This window comes from Convolutriloba macropyga, chromosome 1, assembly GCF_964194025.1.
Source record: "Convolutriloba macropyga chromosome 1, txConMacr16.3, whole genome shotgun sequence".
NCBI classification, from domain to species: Eukaryota; Metazoa; Xenacoelomorpha; order Acoela; family Convolutidae; genus Convolutriloba; species Convolutriloba macropyga.
Window position 1 is genome coordinate 89,009,123 of NC_134468.1, and position 22,162 is coordinate 89,031,284.

The 22,162-nt window shown below is 34.7% G+C and overlaps 1 protein-coding gene across 3 annotated transcripts in view; it reads right to left on the bottom strand.

The window, feature by feature from the left end:
• Positions 1-305: 305 nt before the first annotated feature.
• LOC142352964 (uncharacterized) overlaps positions 306-22,162 on the bottom strand; it is a 54,539-nt gene continuing 32,682 nt past the window's right edge. For all 3 annotated transcript variants that reach the window (XM_075405144.1, XM_075405128.1, XM_075405136.1), the window contains exons 3-4: positions 21,063-21,360; positions 306-844 (exon numbers count right to left, since the gene is read on the bottom strand). In XM_075405144.1, coding sequence (XP_075261259.1) covers positions 424-844; positions 21,063-21,360 — 719 coding nt within the window. In that variant the 3' untranslated portion in view covers positions 306-423. The remainder of the gene's footprint in view (positions 845-21,062; positions 21,361-22,162) is intronic.

Consider the following 22,162-nt stretch of genomic DNA (forward strand, 5'->3'; position numbering starts at 1 on the left):
TATAATCTGTTTTTAATCTCTTTTTCAGTAATTTACATGCTAGAAAAACTGCTTCGAAGAATTTTAGTAATGCAAAATCCTACAAGATTCTGAATTTCGCCGGGACATATGAGTCATAAAACCTGTCTAAAAATCATAATCTGGCCTTTAAATCACTCTCCAGGTCTATAGACGACCTTTTAATTTTTAGGCAAGATTTATTGCAAAATTTTTTTCTTGCTAGAATATCGTAGATTGTAAGATTTCTTGCTAGAAAATTGTAAAAGTTGAATCCGCTCATCACTGGGGCGAAGAGTGTTGCGAAGTAGAACAGAAACAAAATAGATTTTCGGCACAAGAGAGGGAAACTCAATTTTTTTGATAAAATGAATTGGTAATTTGTATACTACAATACTACAATTAGTTTGTAAAAAGTGTTAATGTCTATGAAGATAGGAGTGGGGCCTTATTGATGTAGTCAAAGTTTCCTCCACTCAAAATGACAACAATGTTATTGCAGCCGTAAAAGTACTTCTCAATGTTCTTCCTGTTCATCAGAACTGCTGCAGCGATTGCCCCTGATGGCTCAACTGCCATTTTCATTCTATACATGAGGAACTTGACTGCGTGTATGGACTCCTTGTCCGGAACTGGGATGATGTCATCCACGTACTCCAAGATGTGCTCCAGTGTCAGCTGGCTAAGATGGGTGTTGCCCAGACCATCGCATATTGTGGGGGGTAGATCTTCGGGTATGAAGAGCGACTTCTGGTCGAATGATCTTTTTGCGTTGAGGGCGTTGCTGTGTTCAACTCCGAACACTTTGATGTTGGGTTTTTTAACTTTCATCGCTGTCGCTACTCCCCTATAACAAAAACATCTGTCAACAAACAAACTATGGAGCCTAAAGGGCAGAGATCGAAGCCATTACAATGATTATCGAAAGAACTAGTCTCATGTTCATTATTTACCAGATTTCTCAAAGTTACAATTTTGATAGTATACTGCTGGTCCGTACATTAGATACTTAAACGACGGGGTTAATCGCGGGACCACATGTATAACTTGAGAGTTCAACCCCTAGTTCTACTCTTGGTATATAGTTAAATATTAAATAAAGTTAAATGCAAATATGAATTAATAAGTTATGTTAAACAGCATCAAATATGAACCGAGCATTAAGGGATAGAATAATTAAAGTTATAAGATTGAAATAGCACAGATTGAACTATTCTAAGTTAACTTGTAACTTAGATAGAGTTTGAGAGATGTTAAATTATAACTTAGAGAAGTTAAGCTGAACTTACCTGATTTCCAAATTTGTGCTAAGTTAAGATTTTATGACTTAGAGAGTTCTTAGTTAAGAACAAGTCACAAAATATTCTAAGTTAGAAAAATATCTCAAGTAAGCTGAGATTGAGCAAGGGAGCAATACGGGAGTATGATTTTAAATCAGAAGTTATCAGGGACCAAAAAGTGTTGGTGGTTGAGCGTGCAAGCTCCTTTTATACTTGCGGACACGTGGTTCTCTAGTATCCTATTGGATAGAGATAACGAGTGTCGACAGAGTTACCAAGGTTAACTTGGTGTTATCTGTGTGGCGTGATAATATCACGTCATAGTATTCTCAGTTTAGTAATCTTAAAATAGTAGCTTATTCAAAACTACTTAGTAATTTGTTCACACGTTAAAATGGACTTTGTCCAAATCAAGTTTGTGCTTCACGCACTATAACGTAAATTCTCAAAATAGCACTAAGATTATCAAATAGTGTTACTGAGTGTAGCACACTTCAGTACATCCCATCCCGGTCCATAGGTATTAAATCAAAACATCAAATTTTACATAATCGAATAAATTATTTAGCTTAATTTTATAATAACTAAGCATTTAAAGTTTGTGAGGTAGATTACTTGGTTAAAGTTCTAAAGTTCATCGTAGCTTCTTGTTTCTGAGTTCTCTCTTGAAGAAGGGTTGACGATGTCCTAAGATACAGGGCTGTACAAAATAATAGATCCAATTTTTTTGGCTGGTCGTTATAATAGACCTTTTGAAGTTTTTCTATAAAATTGTGCTGCTAGTACATCTGACGTTGAATAATAGAATAATATAAGTTGAAGAATATACTGGTTAAGTTAATGGTCTATAATGACAAGCGAGGTAAATGAATAGGGAAATTAAAATTACTGCGCACAACACCATAAAGGCTAGAGTTGCCGCAATGACTCCCCAAATAAAGAATTCCGTTTCGTAATTCATCTTTATTTGAGTATTGTTGAAGAATAAATCAATTGAAGTAAGCTTTGTAGCTATAGTTTAAGGAATTAATATTTAGACTTAGTTGATAATTATGAATTAGCTTTAAGAAATAATTAATCTTGCTTTTTGTCATCAGTTCAAAATAAATAACAATTTCTTTTTGTTCAAAGTCTTCAAGAAATAAAATGACTTCGCATTGAAATTCAGAATAATATAATTCGGAGATTCTGAAAACTTTATCGTTAAAAATAATCTGTTTAGAAAAGTTAACCCAAGCGGATTCAACATGATCAGAGAGTTGACAATAATCTTTAAACCATTCGATATCAACACCTCCTTCAAAATATGTGTTCATTGTGAATTATATAGTAATTCAATTTTTGTGTCAATGGGGAGAATGGAAGACCATTTAATCTTTGAAAAGAATTGACAGGAAGATCCAAATAGTACTTAAACTATAAAGGGCGGATGGTGATGAATGCAAACCCGTTAACGAAAGGTTGTAACATTTCTATATCCGTGATCACCAAAATATTGAAGACTAACATTTTAATTGAAATAAGTGAGCGGTCGAAAGTTTAGATTATTGATGTTAAGAATTTCTTCTGTATGAATAAGCTTTAGAATTTCAAATAAATCGTACTCAGGAACTTGATGAAAATAAACTACAATTTCATTAGAATTGTTATCTTGTAAGAATAAGATAATCTCTTGTAACTCAAATGTCCAATGAACTGACAATGGTGTATAGAATTTATTTCCAACTAAGAATGTTTTCGAAGTTTTAATAACTTGCGATTGAATAAATTCAGCGAGATCGCAATATGTTTTGAAATACTTAACGTCTACTGAAAGGTTGTAAGACATTAAATAAATTATGGAATTCGATGGAACAATCGAATGATGTCGTAAGCAAGATAAATCGGTAAAGATAAAGAACAAATCAAATCTGCAATGGACTCATTTTTCACCATAAATTGCGCTAATTGTAATCATTGAAGATTGAAGAAATGCGGATTATTTTACTTGATGTAAGTAATGTAATAAAGGAGAGTAAGGTAATCAAAATGGCTAATAATTAGGCGTTCGTTTAAACTAACGAATAATTTTCCTCACCGCGGGAGAAGGAAGAAGAAGTAATGAAGGAAGTACTGAACATCAACAACCACAAAATTATCTATTCCATTCCGTGAGTGCTCAACGTGATGAGCGGAGGATGTGGAGTTGATGCTTCAGATTTGCGATCTCCAGTTGGAGCTCAGTAATCCGTTGTTCGAGCTGTTGAGAGCGTTGTCTTTCTGTTAGAAAGTTTTGCTGTACCTGATAAGTGAAGGTATCAAGCTGAGGAGTGAGGTTTGCTGTAATATTATCAAACGGGACTTGTATTGTTTGTCCTTGAAGGTTGTGATTAGTTAGTAGATAAGAATTTTTGTTCGACAAATAACCAATGAGATTGAATCTATTGATGTTGGGTTGCAACTGGTAGATTAAATTTGTATCGTAGTTCGGGTGTCCACTAAAACCGGGGGTTTTAGCTTGTATCTCAGCTTGATGTTGTTTTTGTAGGCGGTCTTGCAGGGGGGTAGTTGTAAAATGATGAAGATTAAGGAAGTTTGGTCGTGACGATTGAGTAGTTGTAGTGTTTGCTAAGACGTTGGGTACCGTACTGTTTGTCTTGGGTATATTTACTTCTAGCGGTGTCGCTGGGCTGAATGTCTCTCTAATGAATTGTTTACGTGGTTGTTTCTTTGCAATTGTATCTGCAGTTTTAGTTCTCTTTTTGGATGATGTAGATGATGATGTAACTGTTGTTGATGAATTTGCACTAGTTGCTTGAGTTTGTACTGCTGAAATCTTGATAGCTGAGAGAAAAGTTGTAGATGGGGTAACGTGAGTTGTGGGTTGTACTAGTCTGTCAAGTTGTTTAACTCCAGATTGAGTTTTAGAAGTTGATTGTGTATTGTATTCGGGCCAACCACTTGAAGGTTCCTTCTGAAAGACTGGTATTAGTTCGTTAGGGATTGAAGAAAGTTCCTGAAATATCAAGTATTCTCTACTCTTATTCTATTCTAAGAGTATATTTTTTGAAGTTATTTTGCTAGTATTCTCTTTTTCTTATTTTTTTGTATTCTCTTTCAAAGTAAATCAGTAGTAATTTTGAAGTCAGTCTGTATTATCATCATATAGTTTGATGATATTAAAGTAATAGAGGAATTAATCCTATACTGGAGACGTAGGAACGTTGTGATCGTTTCTATTTTCGTCTTTATTATTCTCATCATGTAGGTTTGGATAACCACTTTTATTCTCATGTCTTATAGCTTGTAAGCCTGTATTCTCTGTATAAGGTGGAGTTTGAATAACTCTGGTTCTATCTTCAGATTTTGGAACACGCATCGTCCTTTCTCTATTTTTATCAGTATTATCATTCTCTGAGTTAGTTGCTAGATAGATAGAAGTCAGAATTGGAGCTGACATTAAATCAAATGTGGCAGCAAAGAGTGCTTTACCAAAATGAATAGATGCATCTGTAATTTTGTTAATTTGCATTGCTCGAATTAAGCATAAGACTATGTCGATGAGTAGCTTAATGAATAAGAAAGCGGCAAAGAATATTCCGCATCGCTCAATTATATATTGTATTTTACCAAAGGTTTCAACAAATTGATTATTAAAGAAGTCCGGTGAAATGAATGAATCTAGATAAATAGTTCTAGAGTTATAATAATTCGTGCCTGAAATATTTGAAAATGATTCTCTGCTATCTATTAATGACTTAGTAAAGTGTTTGAGAACTCCTTTCATATTGGAGTTGAAAGTTATTGAATTCCAGAATGACATCATTTCTTTATATGTGTAGATAGAAGCATAAATACTTGCAGTAATAACATTCGCAATTTGTTGAATAACTATATGTGGTTTAAAGAGTGCAGGTCCTCTTACTTTTGTGAATTGTGGGGTTAGTTCAACCCATGAATTATCATCGTCAACATCTAGTTGAAATAAGTTTGAATGTTTGTCAGAGCACAATTGTTCTTCGGCTTCAGTGAAAGTTTGTCTAGAAATCGGATCAACGAAATGAATTTCATCTTCATAAAGAATTGGTATTCGATTATAGCACTTATTAAGAATCTGTAAGGGTGAATGAAATTCAGGACAATTATATAGCCAGGCAACATTGCCATTTGTTTTGAGAAACATAGATCTGTTTCTTGTTAAGGTATATCCAGCTAAACGTGGATTTTCATGAGAAATCATTAAAGTGTTAAGAATAGTTGAGCGCTCTAATTCACAGTCATTTCTTAATAGCTCTAGAGTAGAAGTTTGAAGTTGCCGAAGATTATTAAAGTGCAGATAGTCAATTTTTGTTCCAAGATGTGCTTCGAAATCAATATTCTCATAAACTTGAGAATATGTTGTATCAACTGTTTTGTTGTCACTGGAATAGAATTTATTTTTCATAATTATAGCACCAGTATCGGGTTTAAATTTGTGAATGGGTTCTCCAGTGTTCATATCAAATCCGTCACGAAGACTAATGTATAGAGAATCATATGGCGTAGGATATACTATTCGTGGATGACTACATAAAGACTGTGGTTTATTATAAACTTGGAACATAAAGCTTTGTAAGTCGAAATCTGACTGAGCTGAAGTAAATTTAGGATCCTTTACTATGTAGTATTTGTCATTAGCTTTAATCATTTGAGCGTCAAAAGTGCGAATTATAGTGAAAAGACAATTATTGGGTTCATCCCAAGTGTATGCAAATGGATCAGTAGATGTAGAATCGCAGCCTCCGGCTGATAAAGGACAAGGTAGAGGTATATTTTGCCAGTTATTAACTGTGCCATCTCTAAGGTTTACATTCAGGCTAACATTTTGCATATATGTTTCATAAGTGTAGTGTGTAATCCAACTTCGGGAGTTACATTCATTGTTTCCAGTTCCAACATCGCCTGAGTTAAAGTTTGAGAATAAAGATTTGTCAAAATCGAATTCTACTGATTTAGAAGAAGAGGAAAGTTTTATCTTTTTTCTTTCCTTTGCAAGTTTGCATTTCTGAGCATCAAGCTTAACTGAAGTAGTAATAGTATTATGTCTGGCATCTATGCCGCTAGAGTCAAAAGAATCGCAAAACCAACGTAATTGCTGTTGGGTTGCTTTACACATAGTTGCTTCTAGTTTAACTTTATAATTTCTTTGGTAGAGAGTGACTCGTGCTTGATTAGTGCTAATTTTATCAGGGCGAATTTCGCAAGGTGCTACTTTGTTGAGAGAATACATCTGGTTTGAAATCATTTTTGAGCAATCAAAGTGGTTAACATGAAGGTTAGGAGCTGTGTTTTCATAGATACTCATCTTTTCAATTGGTCTGGCGTCAGTGAAAGACGTTAAGAGTAATAATGCAAGAAATATAATAAAGATCAAATATTTTGTATAGCAAGCAGTTATAACGCAGAGAAGTGCAAGAGGTATTATAGCAATAAGTTTAAGAAACTGAACAGAACGAATTTGGTTTCCTATGTAGGTAATAAAATATTCTACTTTTGAAAGAAGCGCTTTCTTATCAGTAAGTTTATCTTTAAAGAACTGGTCTTTAATCAGTGATAGTGGCATATGGACGTTACGTTTTGACCAAATTAATAGCTTTTCAGGAGGGTCTAGAAATTTAAGGTACGGAATTTCTTCAGGTAGACAATTATCTCTACTTACGACACATTCTATGAAGTGTGGATGAGAATCGTTATATTCAACTAGGAGTTTTAATTCTGCAATATGCTGAGCAATTTCAGATTCAATATCAGTTGTTACAGGTAGGAAGAGAGTTAAGCAAAGTAATATAAAAATAGGCATTTTGTAACTTACGTTTATTACTTCGTCTATTGCTGGTGATTTCTTGATTTCGCCGTCTTCCACTTAATAAACGAAGACAGTATAAGGTGAGTCTAACAGATTCAAGTTAATATTATCCGTGAAAGCAATCTGATATTTTAGCTCGTGAACGTGAGCGGGATTATAGGGTACCCAAAATATGACAAACTTTGCGTTATTTTCTGATGTTACGAAGAATGCAACTGTTCTCTGTTGATTAGAAACAAAACACTTGTCAAGTGTTACAGTTTTATTTCCGAATTTCAATATTTTCTGTAGGAGGAATATTCTAATATACGATAGTGGGTCGAATGCAAGGGCAGTAAGAACTTGTGTTTCAGGGGAAGGTGGTAACATAGATTAAGGGTCTACAGTAAAGGGAGCTTCGATGATATCAAGGTCTATTTCGTCTCTGTTGTTCAATTGGAAATGAAAGCGTTCAATATGTTCTGGTTTGTTAGGTGTCCAACTAACAATTATTTCTAAGTTTACAAACTGGTCTTTAACGAAGAAAATAACAATGTTTTCTTTATATGAAATATATGATCGATCAATTTTTGCTGACTTGTTATTATATTTCAGAATTTTATGGGGGATGTTATAAGGACTGTAGGAAGTTGAGAAAGTTGTTCTTGAAGCTATAACCCAATAATCGTTTAGCGGAATATTCATTGATCAGTTGGTGGTTCTAAAACCAAACAAGGGACATTTAAAATGTCTAAGTCAACTAGGCTTGAAGAATGAATTTGAAGTAATAGACTGTTAAGTTGTTGAGGATTGTATTTTCCCCAGAAGACAGCAATAGGGTCTTCGTTAGAGTTAGTAGCAAAGAATACTACAGTTCTTACTTCGTTAGAAATTTGACAACTGGTTAAGGTGTTAAATTCACTATTAAATTTCAGCTTTTGATTTGCCTTAATGGAAACTTTCACAAGTGTATCAGGGTTGATAGAAAGAGAAATAAGAAAACCGTTTTGGTCGAATGAGACTTCGGTCATATATTAGGATTGATTGTCTTTACGGTGTCGGTGTATTGTGGTGTGTTTAGCTGGTGATGAAAGTGTTTAGTGTAGGTAGTGTTTGTCGGGATTTAGAAACTTTCTGAATTGTCAATCTCTAAAGAGTTATGAACTCCTGCTATAGTCAGTGACTGAGAATTGAATTGAGAATCAATATTGAACTGAGATACCTGGTATATGTGTTGTGGAGATGTGTTGTTGCAAATATTTGGTGTTCACAAATTGAAATGCTTGAAAACTTTGCTAAGTTTTCTAAGTTTATTAGATGAAAGAGGCAAAATGTGAAAGATAGAATTTGGGACAGAGAGAAAGAAAGGGAGAGAGAGAGAGAGAGAGAGAGAGAGATGTTCAAGGTAGAGCTGAATTGTGAGAGAAAGAAGTGATTGATTTCAGAAGGTAACTGAGAAAAGTGATTTTGAATTTGGGTAAGGCTCTTAAATAGTGGTTTTCAGGGTTAAGTTACCAAAATATGCGTGCTCATTTCTGATTGGCCAATCACTAGCCGTGACTAGTACCATATAGCATGGTGTTAAACTGTCATATGATTGAAATGTTGCGCTAAGTTCTCTATTTTTATCACAGAGTTGCGTTTATTAGCAATTTGTTTGGGCAAAAATTAAGTGTTTTTGACCATTCCTGTAAAATGAAAACAAACAGTGTATTACGTGTTGTCTGTCGATAGTAGCTAGGTTAAAAGCTGGCATAATATTAATTTGAATATATCTTATATTGTCATTTATTTCATGAAGTTAGGTATTTAGTCTATAACCAATCTTAATACATGGGCGAATCGTGAAAGTTGAATTTATTCATAACTAAGATAGCAAGGTTGATGATTTTTGGGCTGAAGGTAGTTTGTGCATCAGAACGTCGTGTGATATAGAAATAATTAACAAAAAGTTTGCTAATTTCTTGGGGCTACCTTTTTTTGTCTATAGCCAATCTTAATACATGGGGGAAAATTTGATTTGGTCATTACTTTATGAAAAGAGCTTCAAATTTGAGCAAACTTGGCAGTGCAATAGCTGCTGTGCCGACACGTTATTTGAACCAAAAATAAGCGGGAAAAACAATTGGGACTTTCTAGGGCTACCTTTTTTATTCTATACCCAATCTTAATACATGGGAGAAAATTCGATTTGGTCAGTACTTTCTGACACGATTTTCAAAATTGAGCAAACTTGGCAGTGCAATAGCTGTTGTATAGACACGTTATTTGAACCAAAAATAGGCGTCAAAAACAATTGAGACTTTCTAGGGCTACCTTTTTTATTCTATACCAAATCTTAATACATGGGGAAAAATTAAAAATTGTTGTTGTTCTAAAGCTAAAGCTTCAGATTTACTAATCGCTTAACTGATCATTGTATGGGCAACTATTACGTGTATGAGACAGCGGAAAACAATTTGTTTTCAGTTTAACTCATTTTATCTGGGTTTTTCTACGCAAAAATTATAATTTCACCAATTTCATGTCCTTGTTATGAAATTGTGACGACTTTTTGGACGAAAATGAAAATTCTACTCTGAACACATTAACTACTAATACTTTGTATGTTCTATAACGAACTTTCACTTGTCTATCGTGTAAAACCTCTAAAGGGGAACACTTTAAAGATTGTAAGGTAACGATATAGAAAAGTTTCACTTTTCTTTTAAAACTCTTGCTAGCTCTCTTTTTTTTTCAAAAGTCAGTTGGTATTTCAGGGTATATCTGCTAATCACAGATTTTAATTTAAAAATCTGAAAGTTTAAATACAATCGGAATTGTTAATAAAAAACGCGAACAGAAATAAATTCACTAACTTTAACTTTTTTTGGGATTTATAGTACGGCCTTTCTAATTTGTGTGTTGTAAACTTTTGTGAACTATTAAAGCAAGCATGCGTTTGTGCAACTATGTGGTCTGAGTTGTTGAGCGGATAAATTCATCAAGTTATAGCTCTTCCTGACAAATGTGTAAGGTTTGCACTTAGGCGACATAATTCTTACGTGCGGAATTTAAATTTGCGGTTAGTTATTTGTTCTTGAGTGCTCTAATGTTTATTTTACACATTCCTTTGGTCCTTAAGCTAGTAAAGCTAGTTCTATTTGTTGACTATGTGGGTTGCTTAAATGTGCGTTTCCTGACTAATTGCGATTTTACGTGGGTTAAATATTTTGCAAGGGACAAATTTTTGCATTCAATGTAATTAACTTAGATAAAATATTTGCTCATGGGGGACTGGTTTCCACTTAGCTTTGCTTTGTGTAACATGTGTTTTCAGCGTTAGTTTGCAATAAGAGGTATGCATAAATGTTGAAAGGGTACAAATGTTGAACATGTATAGAAGTTATGTGTGTAACAGCTTGCAACGGTGATTAATTGCGTACTTTGTGTAAGATTTGTATTGAGTGGGCTATTTGCTTTTTGCCTTTAACTCTCGTTAACTCAAGTTGCTCTCTTGATTATTAGATTCCTTCCAAACTTTAACTTCTTATTAACTCTTAATATCAACCTTTGATTCTTCTTTAACTTTTTCCTTAACACTTCGTTTCAACTTTCATTTCTTCATTAAACTTAAATCTTTTTTATTCTTTTCTCCTTAATTTCTTAATCTTGTATCTTCTAATTTTTCTTTCTTTCATACATTCTTTTATTCACTTCTTTCTTCTTCATATTTTAATTCGTTTAGTCATGAACTGGTATACGATAAATTATTTGAGAGAGACCGAGGAAGTGCGAGAGGAGTTAGATGCTGCCCGATGGAGCATTGCTGTGCGGGGGATGCAATTGGAACAAGTGAGCGAATCGGTGGAGCAGATTCGAAGGGGGCAGTATCTACACTTCCTCTACTCTGATGTGGATGGGTTAGGGGCACAAGATTTCTTGTTCTTCTTCTCAACTAGGTACCGGACCTCATCATTGGTATTAACCGATGATGAAATTGATGGGATACTTCGAGCAAGAGGAAGTTTCTCTCCTTGGGAGAGGAGATTTACTCAATGTGTGACAGAAGACACGGCTGATATTATCAAGTTCTTCCTGGGGGATGATGTGAGTTTACTTTTTAATTTTTGGTTTCTATGTTTTAAACTCTAAATAACAATTATGATTTGGTTATTTGAGGCTTTCACCCGGGTAAAAGAATAGACAGAAATGTTAGGTGATATTAAGTGGAAATGTGTAATATTCAGGTGCATATTTTGGTTTCAGTTCTTCATAAGATTGTACGCAAGACGGAGGAGTGAGGGGGTTGACGAGTGGTGGGAAAGGGTGATACAGTTGGAAAATCGCTTGGTGGCATTGCAAAGAGCCTGGTGGGATCTGCAAGTGGGACCTGTATTGCAGGACTGTTACTTGCAGATAAGAAAATGGAACTATACGAAGTGCTTGGCATTCGAGGAGGAATCTTTAATGTGTCGAGTTGTGAGGGGGCTTTTGGAGAAGTTTCTCTGAGGAAGCAAACGAACTTATTGGTTTGTGCAGTTTTGTAAATATTATTTTTATTATTTTTATGATTTTGGTGCGCAAGGCGCTTTTAATATAAAAATTATTATTAAAAGAGATTTTGTTTCTCTATTTCTTTTTGAGTTTATGTATCAAGTCAAAAGGAATAGGTTCACCAAAGAATGTAGGTGCTTTTCTATTACGTTGAGGTCTGCTTAATACTTCATTTGCGTCAGGTAAATTAGATATATCAGGTGATGCTGTAGGTGTAGGATTATAAGGTGATGATGTGGGGCTATTATGCGTTGCTTGGGGGAATAATTTGCGTGTAGCTTTAAATTTACTAGTATTATCAGGTGGTGTAGAAAAATTTTCTTGCTGTGGGCTATTAGGTGAATACATATTTTGCATAGGGTAGGGGGTTGAAATGCGTGGCGGTAGGAAATTAGATGAGCTTGTGCCTTGTATATGCGTAGTATTATCTGCTCGTGTTTGTAGCGATTCTAAGCCTGAATCTTTTGTTGGAGTAGCCTCAACGTTAAATGTTGGCTGTAGTGTAGTACTAGGATTAACAGTATATTGTGTTTTTACTAAGGGCCACTGTGAAATAGCAATATGTTGTGCGCCTCTATAAGCATTAGATTTGGATATATTTTGCTTATTATATTGAGTATAATATTCATCCGTATCGTCTGGGATTATATAGTTCTCAACTAACTCTTGTATTTTTTCTTCTTTCGGGTAATAAGGTACTATATGGTTTCTATGCACTGTTTTCTTTTCATTTGTTTTGTCATGCTGTATTTCATATGTAGTATTAGTTAACATTCGTTGTACTGTATAAGGTCCTGAGCGTAGCTCTTGTAGCTTTTTGGATTTTAATAGTCCTTTAGAGTGATTCTCTAATAGTACTTTTCTACCTTCAGGTATAGGCTTTCCGAGTTTAAATCTATTTCTATACTTGTGCGCTTTATTCGTAGTTTGTCTACATTTAGTGTAGGTATTCGAGTATATAGTTTTAAATGTATTCTCTCGTTTTAACATTTCGTTAGATAATCTGTTTTGTAACAATTTCTCTATCTTTTTGTTATTACAAGTTTCTTCACTATGTGAGTGTGGTGGTAGATTACTACAATACTCTGATGTGCATTTCTTTTGATTATCTCGTAGTAGTCCTAACTTTAGTGATAAGGGTATTTGTGGTTTTGTTCCGAATAGTATTTCATAAGGGGTATATCCCGTACTGTAGTTTACTGCAGTATAGTGTGAAAATGCAAATTTACTAGTGTACTCGGACCAATTAGATCCACTTTTACTAATAAAATGTCTTAGGTAATTAGTCAAATGTTTATTTTATACTTCTACTTTGCCGTTAGTCCACGGTGAATATGCAGTTCGGGGGCATAGTGTAATTCCCATTTCGTTTGTGTAGTGAACGAAATCGTTACTAATAAAAGCATTGCCGTTATCATGTACTATTTGTTGCGGTATACCAAATGTAGTTATAAATTTCTCTAGTTGATTTACTGTTTCGAGAGCTTCGGCATTCTTGCTAGGGTATACTTGTATGAATCTAGAGAAAGCATCTACTATTACAAGACAAAATCTATTTCCTTTACTTGGTGGTCGTAGTGGACCTTTATGATCAATATGAAGTGTATGTAAGGGTATAGCTTCTAATTGTCCCCATGGTTCTAAGGGTGCTTCGTTCAAGTCTTTGCGTGCTGACTTATTAGTTTGACAACTTAAGCAATCTAACATTAACATTTCAATCCATTTAAACATACCGGGCCAATAGAAATATCGCTTAACTCTATTGTAAGTTGTGCTTTCTGCTCTATGACCACTAAGTTCATGCGTATGTGCGACTTTGAATATCTTTATAAATAGTGAAAGTGGTGCACATATCCTAACGTCAAAAGAGCCGTCTTCACAAGGTTCGGAATAACAGAGTAAATCATATTGATTCTCTAGAAACAACAAGTTGAAATTATTCCTATAAGTTTGTAGTGCTTTAGATTGTTTAATAATATAGTCCTTTTCTGGAGCTTTGCCTACTTTTAGCCAATCTCTAACTTTATTTATCACGGAATCGTTTACTTGTTCTTCAAGAATATTATCAGTGTCAAGATTAGCGTTTTTTGCAAAATCTGTAACTTTAGCTATTAAATCTAATGTATCTGTGTGGACATCCTTTTCTGAGATGTTTTGAAAAGCTTCTGGTTCAATAAGCTTCTTGAATTTTGTCCGTCTGATATAGTCGGCTTTAGCAGATTCTAATTGTTCAATAAGTGAATTTTCAATATTTCCTTCTACTAGATCTAACCAATCTTGGTCATCATAACCTTCTCGGTCATCACTTATTTCAGCTATTTCTTCTATCTCGGAATAGTAGTGATTATCATACTCGCTAGTTAGTTCTGAAGTTAATTTCTTTATTTGATTTATTTGTGTGCCGTAGCGAAAACAATCAGAGAAACTGTGTATAGCATTACAGTGTTCATTTATGTAGTCTGGTGCATCATCTACGCTAAAGTCACCTTCATCATTTATATTAATAAGTTTCCTTCTTTCGCCTTTGACTTGAGCAATAATTGGATAACAGTCGTTAGCTGATGCGTCCTTATCGTCTTGATGCAATACAGAGTAGTTAACTTCTTTTCCGTTAATATGAAACTTTATATCTTTAGGTATCACTTTGTGTTCTAGTTGATAAAGTTTAGCATCTGCTAAAGAAACGTTTCGGCTAAGAATGTCAGGGAACGCTAAGTTTTTGCCTTCAGTGTATATAATTTGCAAGTTTTGGAACTTAGTTATTACAACTTGATACTTAAAGAAGCGATGTGACATTTGTCCTCGTCGTGACCAAAGAAATAGAATTGGTCTGTGATCACAATATAGGTAAATTGGAAAAGGGGATCCAATCACATAAAATTCATATGTTTGTAATGCAGATATTATTCCGCATAGCTCTCTATGTTGAGGGGACATCTTTTGTTCAGCTTTATCAAATACTCTCGAGTTTGCTGAAATCATACGTTTTCTATCAGGAAAATCTTGTATAAGAACACAACCTGTTCCTAAATTAGATGAATCAGCATGTATATGAAAGGGATAGTCATTAGAAGGAAATGCGTTAGAAATATCGTGACAGAATCTTTGTTTAAGGTCTGTGAATACCTTTTCGTGTTCTGGTAACCACTTGAATAGTGTTGTATCTTTAGTTAAGTCATATAGAGGTTTTGCATCTATGTGAAAGTTCAAAATATAGGTATGATAGAAACCCATCATTCCTAAAACTCTTAAAACTTCTGTTTTCGATTCTGGTGTTTTTAGGTTTCTAATATCATCTATGCGCGAAGCAATAGGCGATAGTCCGTTCTTAGATATAACATGTCCTAGAAATCTCACTTTTCGTAAGAAAAACATTGTTTTATCGGGGGCTGCTTTAAGGTTTGCTTTTCGAAGCAAAGAGTGATACTCTTTTACTATTGTGAACATTTCTTGTTTATCCTTAGCTTGTAATAAAGTATCGTCTATATATGTTATGGCTTGTTTACGTTTTATAAGGGGTCCAAATGCATAACGCATTAGTTTGCTAAAGAAACTGGGTAATGGCTTAAGACCATAAAATCCTACTTGATAGGTGTACTGTCTGCCTCCTACAATAAAACTTGTAACCTTCTGTGTATCTTCAGTTAGTGGTACTTGATTATAAGCCGATGACAAGTCACTACTTGTAAATATAGTTCCGGTTATTCTTGTCATTAGAACGTTTAGTGGCTCGAGTGGCCAACTAGAATTACTTGTATCAGTTATAGAGTTTAGGTATCTAGCATCAATGACTAGTTTTACATAATCCTTCTTAGGTAATATGATGACGGGATTAACAAACCAACTATTCATATCATCGTTCTCATTGAGCTCTCTGATTATCCCTGCTTGAATTAATTCGTCCATTAGTTTTTCTAATTTATCTCTGAGATGAATGGGTATTTTGCTTGGTCGTTGCTTTTTAAAGGTTGCGTCTTTCTTTAGGGGTAAATGGAATTTATGTTTAGTTTTGCCAATATCATACTTATGATGTGAATAGACATCATTATCCTGAAGTATTATTTCTAGCAACTCAAACAATTCATCATCAGTCAAATCACTTTGCGTGAAATCAAAATTATCTAAGAACCTTTCTAGATACTCTATGTCTTGAACGGTATTTCTATTTTGCTTAATTACAAAATCACTAACTGCCTTATTTATGATTCGGTTGCTTTGTAGTTTATCTCTAAACTTAGGAAACTGTTCGTTGACTTTAGGTCTACATAACTCTTTTGCTTCGGTAGAGAAGTCTGTGGCTAGTTCTCTCTCATCTTCTTTGCATTTTTCTATTAACTCACTCTCAATAATTTCGAGCACCTCTTCCTGTTCTAGTGTATTGGTTTCTACTTTTTGTAGTTTATCAATATCATCTTTGCTTGTATACACATAGATAGTTATTCCTGAATTCTTAAATGTTTGTTCAATTAGAGAAGATATCTCTCTCCAATCCATTCCGTCTAAACCACAAGCTATTTTTGGCATCGCTATACAGCGTAAATTTAGTCCTAGTGCATGATCTCTCATAGCAAGTAGTGTTGTTTTGATTGTATCAATTGTTGGCTTTTCATAATGATTAGCCTTAGTGATGAGATTATATACTAAGTTATTATCTGCTCTGAAAGTTATTATGTCACCTATATCACAGTTTCTACTTTTACAGTAGTCCTTTAATAAGGGTATTCTTTTGGAGATTGTGTTAGCAAAACCTTTTCTCATTTCTGCATCTGAGGATATCGTGTGCGCTATAGGCATATTAGAGTCAAATATAGATTGGGTACGGAAATCTACATATTTAATGCAAGAATTAGTTTGAATATGCTGTCCTTCTTGTAGATTATTTACTACTGTGTTCAGTATGAAGCAACTGTTATAGTCCTCACTTTCGTTTAGTATTGTACTTGTAAATTCGGCACAGTTTTTGATATTGTATCTCTGTATAGGTTTGTCGGTTATATCACACATAGCATAACCTATTATTCCTCTATTTATCTGTATTGGGTGATTCTTTTGATTCTCCATTAATATGGGTAGGAATTCTTCAGATTGTGGACAAAGTGTGTTCACAAAGACTAGGTCAGTTTTTGCAACGTTAATATGGGGCATGAAATATGTTCCTGGTGGAAATAAGGCTTGACTGGGGTGCTTTTGTTTGTGCAATTGTGTACTTTTCTGTTGTAGAAAGATTGGTTGAGATATGTTTAAAGCAGTCATCTCAGTTATGTATGGGTAATCTTTCTCATTGTTGAGTGAGCCGTAGCAAATTAGATTTCTCTCAGTTTTTAATTCTACTGCGGGGATATCGAAGTGAAGTGCTTTTAAAAACAAATGACAAAAATCGATACCTATTATGTTCTGTCTCTGTTCTTTAGTAACGAATACTTTATGGGGGACTGTATATTTACCGTCAGTTTCGAAGCTAGATTGAATAGTTGTGTAGCCAAGCATTCTGATTGATGAACCAGTATATGTTTTTGAATCACAATTTGTATTTTGCAAATGCAAATTTTGTCCAAGGTTTACTAGTGCAAGGTATGTAGGATGATTGATAATGGTGCAGGTTGATCCTGGGTCAATCATGAATTCTACTTCTAAACCACTATTATTTTTAATGTCTCCGGTGGCAAAGTGATATAAGTTGAGATAAATTCTTGACTTAGTACTACTTTCTTTAGTAGCGTTCGGAGACTTCAAAAGTTTAAAGGAAAGAAGTCTGTTATAGCATTTACGTAGTCATCGTCGCCTTCAACGAAACTTATTTGATTTGGTTGTTGCTGAATATTGTTGGGTTTTGATTGTTTTTGTTGTAGATTGTTATTTCTACTTGGTGTATAGAAGCTAGCACTTTGTTGTGGCTGTTGCTGTTGTTGTGCTGATGGTGATTGTTGTTCAAGATTTGGTTCATTATTTCTATAGGTGTTTTGCTGAGGGAAGGTTTGTTCGTATGGTTGAGTGAATCTATTGCCATAACTGTTGAAAGATGTGTTTTGTGGTTGATAGTTAGGCTTGTTGAACCTAGGATTATAGTTTGAGTAGCCACCTCTTGGTTGATAGCCTTGGTTTCTAGGACCATTGAATCTTGTATTGCCTCGGTTATTCTTTCTATAATCATTAGAGAATGTTATATTTGGCCTTCTTGGTTCAACTAGTTCCTTTCTCAATTTGTTAACACTATCATCTATCTGTTTCTTTGTGCATCTAGAGATGGAATGACCATTGCTTCTGCAATAATCACAGAATCTAGTACTGTTAGGTCTACCTTTTATATTAGGGTCTCTTGGCCTAGAAGTATCTATAGCATTCACTTCGTTGCTTTTGAAAAGACTGGTTAAATCGTTAATTTTGCTCTCGAGTGTTTTAAGTTTATCTATTCCTGTAGCTCCACTAGATTCTGTTGTTACAGAAAATGTTAAGTCTTTCACGACTAAGTGATCAACAAACTGTGTCCAAGTTATTGAAGGATTCTCAATGAGTTTCTCGTGCGCTTTGCGTTTTAAACCTTGTGGTCTTAGTCCTCTTATAGCAAAATCTATGTATTTCTGACTTCGCTGTCTTTGTTGGATTTCTTTCTCTTTCCTGATATTGTCATCACCTTCAATACTTGTTGGTATCTTTTCTGGCCAAACTTTATCAACTCCACTCTTTATTCTATGTAGATAGTTCTTTATTAATTCTCCTTCTTGCCTAAATGTGTTCTCAACCTCAAGTCTAAATCTAAACTGGTCTCTACCGTCTGTGAATCTTTTTATAAATTCATCTTTTAAAGTATTCCAATCTGTAGCATCTGTGACTTCACTTTCAAACCATTCTAGTGCTGTATCAGTTAAAAGTGAGCCAAATAAGGACTGTTGCGTTTTATCATAGCTAGTTTGTGCAGCGGGTGCTGTAGGCCTAGTTCCTAGTGAAAAGAGTATTTTGTTTTCTACAGAGTTCCAAAAAGAAGTGGCATCCTGATTAGGATCATTGCCTGAAAAAGATACAAGTGAAAGATTTGGATGTGTTATGGGAGTTTCAGGTGGGGGTGTAACGGCAGGTGGAGGAGTACTACCACCAGGACTGGCCATTGTTTAAAGGACTGAAGTTATTGTATTAGAATTATTAAGAACAGAGGAATATTTTAAATCAAAATCAAAAAGGGATTTTAGTAAGAAGTCCTTTGACTAGTTAACTTACACAAGTTAATTTAATGGCTTTTCTACAATAAGTGAACAAGTTAAATTTATGCAGGCTTCTCTGATAGTTTAAATGAACAAGTTAAATTGAGAATGCCTTTTCTATATTAAATGAACAAGTTAAATTAAGTTGCCTCTCTCTATTAAATGAACAAGTTAAATTGAAGTAGCCTCTCTATATTAATGAACAAGTTAAATTGAAGTTGCCTCTCTGGGACCACCATTTATACTGCTGGTCCGTACATTAGATACTTAAACGACGGGGTTAATCGCGGGACCACATGTATAACTTGAGAGTTCAACCCCTAGTTCTACTCTTGGTATATAGTTAAATATTAAATAAAGTTAAATGCAAATATGAATTAATAAGTTATGTTAAACAGCATCAAATATGAACCGAGCATTAAGGGATAGAATAATTAAAGTTATAAGATTGAAATAGCACAGATTGAACTATTCTAAGTTAACTTGTAACTTAGATAGAGTTTGAGAGATGTTAAATTATAACTTAGAGAAGTTAAGCTGAACTTACCTGATTTCCAAATTTGTGCTAAGTTAAGATTTTATGACTTAGAGAGTTCTTAGTTAAGAACAAGTCACAAAATATTCTAAGTTAGAAAAATATCTCAAGTAAGCTGAGATTGAGCAAGGGAGCAATACGGGAGTATGATTTTAAATCAGAAGTTATCAGGGACCAAAAAGTGTTGGTGGTTGAGCGTGCAAGCTCCTTTTATACTTGCGGACACGTGGTTCTCTAGTATCCTATTGGATAGAGATAACGAGTGTCGACAGAGTTACCAAGGTTAACTTGGTGTTATCTGTGTGGCGTGATAATATCACGTCATAGTATTCTCAGTTTAGTAATCTTAAAATAGTAGCTTATTCAAAACTACTTAGTAATTTGTTCACACGTTAAAATGGACTTTGTCCAAATCAAGTTTGTGCTTCACGCACTATAACGTAAATTCTCAAAATAGCACTAAGATTATCAAATAGTGTTACTGAGTGTAGCACACTTCAGTACAATAGTTATATTTACAGATAGAGGCAGCTTTTGTTTGTAGGAAAACATATTTTTAAATTTGTTTTGCGTAGGAAAAAATTGTTGCTGAATTGCAAACACATTACAAAAACATGTTAGCACATTAGAAAAAATATCAATTTAGTAATTCAAAATTAGAAAAAGACATACAAAATATTCAGTCTACAAAATGTGCCACAGAGGTGCAAAAAGTTTTAATTGGAAGACACTGTAAACCAACAAGGCCTTCTTTTTCTATCCCCACGTACGTGAAATATTTTGTAATTTTCGTGAACAAAGTAATGGATGTTTTTGAATTGATGTGCGGAAATGCGTATAGTGGGCATTGCGATTTAAAATAGATACAATAGTCTGTCTCATTGTTGGGAGTGGGATTCAAAAAAGGTGGATTATTGATCGGATTAGAACAGTAGAGTGCATATTTTATTAACTTTTCCTGTCACCACTTTTGACTACAAATTAACATATTCGAAACTGAGCAGAATAACCTCTCGTATTATGGAATTCAAAGGAAAGACATGAGATAAAGGCAATTAGAGTAAAACCATCAAGACATTTTTGCAATTCTGAGAGAAGTACACTTTTTAAAAATTATACGAAAATATGCAGACAGGCTGGCAAGCGTGTATAAAAGCACAGCGTGTTTATAAAAATTAATTGAGGAGAGTGTTTAAGTCACTTTCCTTGTCTTGTTTTGGCTCTTTTATTTCCGTTTTCATTTCAAAATAACGGTGACAAATAATTGAATAAATTCGTCTACACTGATCATTGATGGAAACTGGATTGAACGTTGTGTTTGTCTGTCAGCATAAAAATACATCACATTGTATCATGAGTGTGTCATGTGTGCGTGCAATTTGTTCTTAACCCTTCGGTCTTTGAAGAAACGAATATACGCAGATAACTCGACAAACAAGACAAATTATTATAGATTATTACCCACTTGAGATTTTTCTGTAAAAGCAAAATAATTAACCGTTTTGTTGGGTAGAAAAAACTGTTATTTCTAATATTAAAATCTCAAATGGGCAATAGTCTATAACAAAAAAAATTGTCGTTTCGGAAAATTGTCAGGACGCTACGTTTTTTAACCGATATGACCGGATTTGGCATTTTTTGAGGTTAAAAATTTGATCGTTTCTGCCGCTTCAGCTCAAAGTGTGGTATACAGAAATATGTTTCAAATAGTATACCCCAGAAGACCCCCTCCCCCACATGGCACAATGACAGCATCCACCTCCGGCACCTGTTCCAGAATCTCCAGACCACAGGTACCCTGTCCACAGAGGGTGCTCTCTTGTGCAGAAGACATGATGTACTCTGCCCCTGTCTCATTCCTCACTTGTTCTATGAGAGCATCTCTCTCTGCGAAGGTAGAATTGTAGAGAGACACTGTGGCCCCATAACTCTCTGCTATCTGTCTCTTCAGCTCAGAGCCTCTCTTTGGACTCACAATGTAACAACTCAGGTTGTGTAACTTGGCCGCGTATGCTGAAATAGCAAAAGAGTGGAAGAGCATATTGGCTAACATTTCAACCTCAACCCCTAACCCTGCTCTTTCTCTCCCCTTGAGAACTTTTTTTTGTTTGCATATATCGCTGTCTGAACAAAGTAAGGCAGGCCATTGCACAAACAACACTGGGCTTGTGACAGCATATAAGCATTCGAATAATTTTTGATTTTGTGCAATTTTTACTTTGAGCACTACACTGATCAGGGTCATTCCCATCAAAGCCCCGCTCAGCTTAGTGTTCGTATATTCCCTCTTGACATAGGGTGAATATGCCCTCCTATCAAAGCCAAGATCTAAAATGTTTCACCACCCCCACCCCAAGCTTTATGGTCATATAACTTTTACGCCCCCCCCCCCCCCCCCCAGCTCTTAGCTCTTTTGATATTTTTTACGTAGTAAAACTGCTATATAACAAAACTTAAATTGTAATGGGAAGACAAATAAAACACTGGGGAGCAATAAAGAAAATATCTGTAAACCCAATTAGAAGTTTTTAAGAATATTTAGGCGTTGGTCACAAAACCATCGGAAAAAAAATCTCCCAAAAGTGTTTCTTTTTCCATTACTTAGAAAAAATGGATCTCTTCCGTTTATGCCCCAGTTACACAGGAAATGTCCGTACATAGAAAACCATATTGTAAAAGTATGGCACGTGAATCTGAGGGGTGCAAACAAACAGAAAAGATCCGAAACCTCTGCTAAACGTTAGACAGTCTAAGGGTGTGATGACGAGGTACTAGATATCTTTTTGGACTCGAAATGTTGCTGAGTTGTTTCTTC